Source organism: Lolium rigidum, chromosome 1, assembly GCF_022539505.1.
Source record: "Lolium rigidum isolate FL_2022 chromosome 1, APGP_CSIRO_Lrig_0.1, whole genome shotgun sequence".
In the NCBI taxonomy this organism is placed as follows: domain Eukaryota; kingdom Viridiplantae; phylum Streptophyta; class Magnoliopsida; order Poales; family Poaceae; genus Lolium; species Lolium rigidum.
In genome coordinates this window covers 285,331,087-285,339,645 of record NC_061508.1, presented here as the reverse complement: position 1 = coordinate 285,339,645, position 8,559 = coordinate 285,331,087, and the positions used below count along the sequence as shown (strand labels likewise).

General features: G+C 54.8%; 1 protein-coding gene across 4 annotated transcripts; it reads right to left on the bottom strand.

Moving 5' to 3' along the window:
• Positions 1–5,220: 5,220 nt before the first annotated feature.
• Positions 5,221–8,235, bottom strand: LOC124695327 (BTB/POZ and MATH domain-containing protein 1-like). Of its 4 annotated transcripts, XM_047228199.1 has the most exons (3): positions 8,068–8,235; positions 6,432–6,667; positions 5,221–6,348 (listed from the first exon to the last, which is right to left on the bottom strand). In XM_047228199.1, exon 3 carries the CDS (start codon positions 6,290–6,292, stop codon positions 5,246–5,248), a length of 1,047 nt encoding a protein of 348 aa, XP_047084155.1. In that variant the 5' UTR covers positions 6,293–6,348; positions 6,432–6,667; positions 8,068–8,235; the 3' UTR covers positions 5,221–5,245. The 4 variants fall into 4 exon arrangements, with proteins under 4 accessions (XP_047084155.1, XP_047084141.1, XP_047084148.1 ...); XM_047228185.1 differs by lacking the exon at positions 6,432–6,667; XM_047228192.1 differs by lacking the exon at positions 8,068–8,235 and having other exon boundaries at positions 6,461–7,146.
• Between the last annotated feature and the right edge of the window lie 324 nt (positions 8,236–8,559).

Sequence of the window (8,559 nt, the reverse complement as noted above, 5' to 3'; positions counted from 1 at the left end):
TCGTCGAAGCGGGAGCGCTTCGCGCACTCCGCGCGTCGCGCACGGCGGCGAATGGACATCTCATCCAGGCGCCTGCGGCGTTCGAGGGCCTCGGCCAGAGAGGAGTCCCACAGGACTGCCCTGGCGATAGAGTTGGCCTCCGCCTCCGCCGCCGCCTGGGCCACCGTCGTCTGGGCCGCCACCTCCTCCGCCGCCTCCGCCTCCTCCTTCGCCTGGGCCGCTGCCTGCAACCCCGCCAGCTGGGCGAGGAAGCGGGCCCTGTCCCTAGCCGCCTCCGCCACCGCTTCGTCCCTGGCGGCGATGGCGCCCGCCAGCTCCCGGTTCTCCTGCTCGACCCGCGCGGGAGAAGGACCCCTATGCTGGAGCGAGTCCAGGTCGGAGCACATGAACCCCCGAGCCATGGCGATCGCATAGCTGTGGGCTTCCTCCTCCGCCAACCAAGTCTAACGGTGCTAGGCGTCCCCAACCAGGGACTCGAAGGACGCGACCAGAACGAACTGGTCGCCGGCGCACTCGAAGCGGCCGGGCACGGGGGGGAGGGGGTCGTTGTCCGTGATGTTGTGGATGACGGCGTCCGCTGGAGGGGCCGCCATGGCCGCCCGCGCCTCCGCGAGCTCCGCCCTGGCGTCGGCGAGATCGGGCATGGCGTTCACGATCTCCGCCCTGGTCGCCGCGAGGCGCCCTTCCGCGCGCTCTGCCGCCTCCGCCTCCGCCGCCTATCGGCCCAGCTTCTCGGCCTCAACGCCGACAGCGACTACCTCCTCGTCCTCATCCGGGTGGAGGTGGCGGCACATCTGAACAACGTGTTCCCAAGTATGGTTGTGGTCGGCCATGGATGTATGCTATAGCTTGAGGTGTGCCCGTCACCCACGCCGGTATCCACCATATATAGCCACGGCGGGGCGGAAAACGGTGTTGCCACGCAGGTCGTTTCCCGCGCGCGCGAAACGCTGGTGAAACTTACGAATGTATTGGGCGCGCGCGGGAACGACCGCCGTCGCGCGGGAACAATTAATCGTCGGCGGCAGTCCTAGACGGGACGTAAAACGCCATTAATGAGCTTGACGTTGTCTCTGCTAAAAAAATGCGTCTGCACCGCTGGAGGTACCCCGACGTAAACGGTCGCCCTGGGCCGCATGGCGTCCGTGGGCCGATGCAAACGGACATTTCGGACGTTCGAAATGCGTGGGCCTGTTGGAGATTCCCTTAGTACTAAGGGCATCTCCAGTGACGCAACTCATTTTATTGTCCGCGAGCGTCCATTTGCGTCGCGCCGCGGACCGGAGCAAAGCATTAACACTTGGTGAAAACATGTGATCCTCATATCTAAGCCTTCCCCTCCAGTTATCCCAGTTGCTGTCACTCTGGGGCCTCGGGTTCTGGATATAGACATGTGCAAACAACTTGTATACAATCTAAGCAATAATTATAGAGCTTAAATCTAAGATCATGCCACTCGTGCACTAGTGACAAGCATTAAACACAACAAGATTGCAACAACAATAACTTCACAAACTTTATAGATAGACTGATCATAATGTAACAATTCATCGAGATCCCAACAAACACAACACCGATTACATCGGATGGATCTCAATCATGTAAGGCAGCTCATGAGATCATTGTATTGAAGTACATGGGAGAGAGAGTACCAACTAGCTATCTGCTAGAACCCGTAGTCCATGGGGGAACTACTCACGGAGCATGATGGAGGCGGTGGCGTCGATGGAGAAGACTTCCGGGGGCACTTCCCCGTCCCGGCGGCGTGCCGGAACAGAGATTCTGTCCCCCGAAACGGAGTTTCGCGATGGCGGCGGCGCCCCTGGAGTCTTTCTGGAATATGATTGATTCATCTAGGGTTTTCGCATCGCAAGGAATTTATAGGCGAAAGGGCAGCGCGAGGGGGTGCCTGGGGGGCCCACCCCATAGGGCGGCGCGCCCCCCTCCTAGGCCGCGCCCCAAGGTGGTGTGGAGGCTATGGGCCTCCTCTCCGTCTCTCCTTCGGTGTTCTGGTCCGTCTCGGTGAAATAAGAGGTTTGGCTTTTGTTTCGTCGAATTCCGAGAATATTGTCCGAACATCTTCCCTGGAACCAAAAACAGCAGAAAACAGGAACTGGCACTTCGGCATCTTGTTAATAGGTTAGTGTCGGAAAATGCATAAAATCATTACAAAGTGTGAGCAAAACATGTAGGTATTGTCATAAAACTAGCATGGAGCGTCAGAAATTATAGATACGTTGGAGACGTATCAATCCGGAAAGAGCCCTGCAAGAAAAGAGAGAAAAGATAAGGATATACTACAGGAAAATATAAGCTTATAAGCAACGGAGGGAAAGAAAAAAGGCTTACTGAGGGCCAGCGCGTCGGTCTGCACAACCAACCGGTCGTACTCAGTCTGGTCCGCAGTTAGAGTGGCGATCCGATCTCGCGCCGCTTTCCGCGCCACGGTCTCCTCCTCCAGCTCCACCCGAAGCACCGCGCTGTTGTTGGTGTACTCCTTCAAGGATTCATCCAACTTGGCCTCAGCTGCAGCCTTGGCCTCCTTCAGCTCACAAGCGTGCCGGAGCTCATCCTGCATGAGCTTCTCCTTTAGCTCACCAACAAGGGTCCTCTGAGCCTCCAGGGCCTTGTGGTGCTCCGAGGCAAGCTGCTCCTTTTCGGCTAGAATCCGGAAAGGATGTGTTAACAGAAAAATAACCGGTAGGTTAAAGAAAGGCAAGACAACCGGAAAAGAAAATGGTACCTTTAAGCGTGGCTAGCTGAGCGGTGAGGGCCTCGATGGAAGCTTCCGGGAGAGCTGAGGTGCAAGGAGTATAAGTACTAAAAGAAAAAGCAACCGGTGAAAAGAAGCCGGGGGAGCAGAAACTAACCTTGGCACTTGCTGTGGGCCTCAGAAAGCTCCCGGTGCTCCCACAGCAGCTCCTCGAAGAGCTGCTTCCGGACGTCCAGCATGCCCTGTTCAAGTTAAAAAAGATTCCGGTAAAGAAGATGCCGGTGTTGAAAAAAGTTTCGCGCTAAGAGCTGCGCTCTCAACCCGAAACTCGGGGACTGGCTATGCCGGTTTTTTGTGTTTTTAACAATGTTTCGCGCTAAGAGCTACGCTCTCAACCCGAAACTCAGGGACTGGGAAGATATATATAATCTTGAAAGAGTAAAAACCGGCATAGATTTAAAGAACTATGAAGTTTGTGCAACTTACCACAACATTGTTGTTGGCGTCGTGCCACGCGGTGTCAAATTCTTTGACCGCGCGCCGCAGCCGGCCAAAGTGCTGCCCAGTGCTCCGGGGGCCGGCAGGATCAATCACCGGCAGCTTGTCCTTCCCCAGGCCGCGCGTCGCAGGGGACAGATCCGCCTGATTCCACTTCTCAGCGTAATCAAGCAGATGGCCCAGGTCGGCTCCTCTGCGGGTGAGCTCGGTGATCCGGCCCAGCTGAGCTGAGGCCGTCTCTCCAACCACAATGGCAGCGCGGCCGGCGTGCAGTACGAGGGACCGCGAGCCGGAGGAGGGAGAGCTGGCAGCGGTGGCTGCCACGGGTTCTTGTGCGGAGATCTTGGTGCCCTCTGACGGTGTAGGCTTGGCGGCGGCAGGCTTGCCGGTAAAGGCAGCCGGCGTGGGTGTTGGTGCGGCCTTAGTTGGCGCAGGAGCTTCAGGTGCATCCTTTGCCGGTGCAGAGCTTGCCGGCGCGGAAGAATCCGGCACGGTCTTCGAGGGGGAGGAAGTAGGGGTCTTCTTCTTCTTCTTCGGGACGGGAGGAACCTGAGGTTCCGCCCTCCCGGCAACTTCAGTATCGGCGCCGATGTTGCTGGCGCTGGTGTCTTGGGTTTCAGGAGGAGAGACAATGTCCTCCTCCGCGCGGTGTTCTGAAGGTTTAGGGCCGCGCGCCCCGCACTTGTGTTGCCTCCCAGAGGGGAGGCAGAAGAGTTGCCGGCACCAGATGGTACCGGGCTTGGTTGAGGAGGAGGTGAGGCCCTGGCAGTATCCTCAGAGCCTTCCGGCCTCATGCCGGTGGCGCTCTTGGCGATCTTGAGCGCAGGCCTGAAAAGATAAAGAAAAAGAGAGAGTTGGAAAAGGTAACCGGGAAAAGAGACTCGCAGAACAAAGGGAAAAAAAAAACGGAAGCTTACCCGGAAGCAACCGGCATTCCTCTCTTCCGGTAGTGCTTCGTAGTGACCAATTTTCCGCCAACTTCCTGCCGGGAGCGCTTGGCGGGAGGAGCGTCGCTCGAGCCGGCTTCGGGAGCCGGAGCCTTCTTCTTCTGGCCTCGGGAGGCCAGTTTCTCAAGAAACTCATGGCCAACCTCGGCCTGTAGCGGAACAGCGCGCTCCACAACCTGTGGGTTGGCGCTGGCTGAGGGAGCATCTACAGTAAGACAATATATGAGGAAGCGAAAGAACAAAATACCTCAAGAACAGTGACCTCATCATCGGAACCGGAAGCTTCGGTTGAAAAGTTACCGGGGCGCGAAGTGTGGGTGCGGCCCATCTTATTCTTGGTCCAGACCACGTATGGATCCGGGTCCACCTCGTCCAAGTCGCGCTTGCGGCAGGGGCCTCGTTCCTCCGCAGCGATGCGAGGAAAGCGCTGGCGGGCCTGAAAAAGAGAAAAAGACAGTTAGTTATGCATCGAAAGGCTACCGGATATAGAACAAATGCAGCTTATTATGGGCTTAGATAAGAAAAAAACTAAGCTCTCTGAGAACAGTTACATTGAAATCCCTGAATCAGGATGTTGGCCCTCGGCATGTAAGATATGAGCCATCTTACTTTCTGACTAGCACTGTCAGATGGAATTTTTGCAATGTCATTCCCAAATTTGGTGACAAGATGTTAATAAGAACTCCCAGTATACACAGTGAAAACACACACCAGGATTGTGTGGTCTGCAGGTGAGATAATGGCTCCTATAAATCACTGAACAAAAGATTCTTGTCAAGCTCCGCACAAATTGGTCAGGTGCCACTCACAAGGGCACAAGCATATAGGAGACATGTAGCAAATCTGGAACCATTTATTCACTAAATTACTACATCACAGTGAATAGGAACGGAAAGTAGTAATGTTGCACATAACAAAAGTCAGGGGAACACAATTTGCTACTAGACATGTGCATGCATAACAAGCAGACATACAATAACCTAACAGAGCTTCAGTTCGTTGGACAAGTTAACTAGACATACATACATCACAAACACAAACAGGGGACTATGCATGGATCATATTTTGGACCTCAAGTAGCACCTATTTATGCATCACTTCTTCCTCCCATGCGCAGACTTGACTTGAGAAGGTCAGCCAGCACCGACGGGCAGCATGCCTCCAGGTGCTTGTACCCATCCGTCGCCAGCACCGCATCAAGAACTGCGGGACTTGTAACGATGAACCCGACACACTTGGCCTTGAGCTGTGGACAATTGTGCTGCTCGGCTAAAGCCAGAGTTGTTGCTACCGTGTCAACATCGATGCCACGGGAGAGCTTGCCTTCGCAGATCAGCTTGAGCCTGTCCAGTCCATACCTATCAGCAGCTGCAAGTAGGTGCTGTGCTATCACCGTCGCCGCCTCATCCTTCTCATCGAGTTCCGCCACGGCATCGGTGTAGATAAAGTGAAGCAGCGCCCTGAACACCACAGGGTCCATGTCCTTGATCTCCACACACTGCGAGCACTTCTCCTTCATGTCTCCAAAGAACTGGGCCATGAAAACCGGAGATCTCGCGGCCAGTATGTTTTTATGCGCGGCGAAGGACTGGCCGGACACGAGAAAGGTGACGTCCGCGCCTGTCTCGCTCTGCAGGAGTTCAGCGAGGTGCCGGTGCAGGTTTGAGGACGGCACCGGCACTTCTTCGACCGTATCCGGTGCTATATCAGGCAGTTCCTTGAGAACGGTAATGGTGCACTGCATTGTGAAAGAATCACCCCTGATAAAAGCCGATGCTCCCAGCTCAGGCCTTCCCGCGATTACCTTTTTCGGTGAGCATTCTTGGGGATTACTGAACACCCAAGGCACGCAAAGTTCACTGGATGGCTTGATGATCCCTCTTGGATCGACCAGCCGGAAGCCTATTGCCGTCCTCACACTGCCTTTGCGGGCTCTGCTGAGAAAGGCAACCTGCACTGCTACGGAGCAGTTCACTGCGGGGTAGATGCGGATTTCCCACTCATACCCATCAAAACTCCATCTTGATTTGACGCAATCGTCGTTGCCCATGCTCTCGGTCAGGCTGAAGCCGTCGACCTTGAGAAGCCGCACCGAGCGCGCGACGGCGGTGAAGTTTATGCAGGCATGCTCCATGGCGGGGGATGGAGGGATGGAGTGGAACTTCCTTCTGTGCGGCAGATCAAATGTTTCTGCGTGGGGATGGACGAGTGTAAGTATGATTTAGGGAAAATTAGATTCATACCATTAAAAGATCAGATCTTCAGAAAAATACCACTGAAAGTTTTGGACTTAGAAAACTACCATCTAAATCTAGCTCCGTTACTACTTTCTACCACCACCGTCAACTCTGAAACAAACCGGTCAAGTTACATAGAGGAAAAAAGACTAAATCCATCCCACCACACAACACACGCAGCCCACACGCACATAACTCAGCCTGCCCAGGATGAACGGAGACCACCAGGCGACGCATATCCGCCGTGGCGTACCTCCCCGGCGGCTCCTCACCTGGAGGAATCAACGCCAGATGATTAGATAGTACATTTCTATGAACTGCGGTCTTCTGCTGTTAGTTTTGCTGAGTAGATCATTGAGGATGGCGTGGAAAAATTGCGAACAATTAGCTGTTACTTTTGCTGAACTTTGTGTCCAAGATGTGTTATATATCTAGCTACGGGGCTGCTAATGAGGTGTTGTTAGAACATCTCCGCCGGCGCCTCCAAATAGGTGTCAACAGTGGCGCCGACAGTGCCCTAATGGGGCCGCCGGCACGCCTTTATCCATTTGGGGAAGGTTTCTCCACACCGGCGCACCCGAAACGAAGACCGCAATAAAAATGAAAAATTCAAAAACGCAAAAGATGGCTGATTTCAACGAAGTGGCGCGAGGTCAACGAAGTTGCCGGAGTCCTTGGTGGACCACATCTCCGCCTCCCGCGCCCTCTAGGTCACCTGCCGGTAGTCCACTAGTCCTCGTCGACGGAGCAGCCGACGAGCAGGTGCACTTCCATTTCCCACCACTTCTTCGCTGCCGCTAGCGGCAGGTGCACGGCTTCCTCCTTGAGGCAGCGAAGGTCGAGGCGCCCGTGTGGAAGCGTGCCAGGTGCCTCCTACACTGGCGCCGTCCTTCTCGTCGCTGCGGAGGAGCTGCCTCGGGGGTTGTCGCGGATGATGATGCCACCGGACGGCCTCGCGTATGGCGCGGTGTGCTGCCGGCCGCCGGACTCGGACGAACCAGATCGAGAAGCTCCTGACGCCACCCGTGTCGGTGCACGCGCAGGCGGCGCTGCCATGCACTGCGCCTGCGTGAAGAAGAGCGGCCAGCGAGGCGAGTCGACGCCGTGGCCGCACGCGACGAGCGTCCTGTCGATGTCGTGGCCGTACCACCAGGTCCACGGACGAATATTGGGTTCAAAAGCAATGCGGGCGCTTTATTGGACGCGCCGGTGTGAGCACAATTTTACCAGCAGCCCCCCAAATTGCTATTGGGCGCTATTGGGCTCCCCTGTGGAAATGCTCTTATATATCCGAATGTGGTGCTGAAAGTTCTGTTCATATGTCTTGTTATATCTGACTATAGTGCTGCTAAATTTTGGTGTTGAAACGTTGCTGGAAATTAGGATGGAATACAGGCGTTATGCTGCTGAAATTGGAGATGAATGGCTGCTGAAATGGTGTTGTTATATATCTTCAAACGATATTTTGAGCAAAGAAACGGTGAGTTGACGGTGATGGTAGAAAGCAGCAACGGAACAGCCTTTGGGCGGTATTTTTCTAAGTCCAAAACTTTCAGTGGTATTTTTCTAAAGATCTAATCTTCTAGTGGTATGGATCCAATTTTCCCTAAGATTTAGCAAGCGACGAGCAAGGCTTGAGAGTTGAGAACCATGGATGCAAAGGACGGCTCACCACGGCACTTGGAGCACAAACCCTATGAGAGCACCGTGAGGAGGAGGAGCACGGCTGGCTTCGTGGCTTCGGTGAAGCGGATCGACTGGACTCCCGGCGGCCGCAAGGCAGATCCGGCGCCCCGACGGCCTACCGGGGACCGGCGGCGTGAGAGAGGGTCCGGGAGAGGAGAATATGGATGGAGGCGGCGAGGGGAGAATCCGGCAAGAGTGAGAGCATGTCTAACAGGCCCCGTATTTTTTCGCCCCTTAAAACGCGAGTAGAGGGCCCTGTATTCACTTTTCGCCGGCCGAAAACTCGGACGAGCTAGCAGACCCCGTTTCCCACCCCCTAAAAAAAAATATTCTGTTTTACGGGGTGGGAAACGGGGTCTGCTAGCTCGTCCGAGTTTTCGACCCCTCAAAACAGGGTTTTTTGACAAATTGCATATTAGAACCAACACACCATTCACATAAAATAAATGTTTTACATCACACAATAATCGTCTTAATT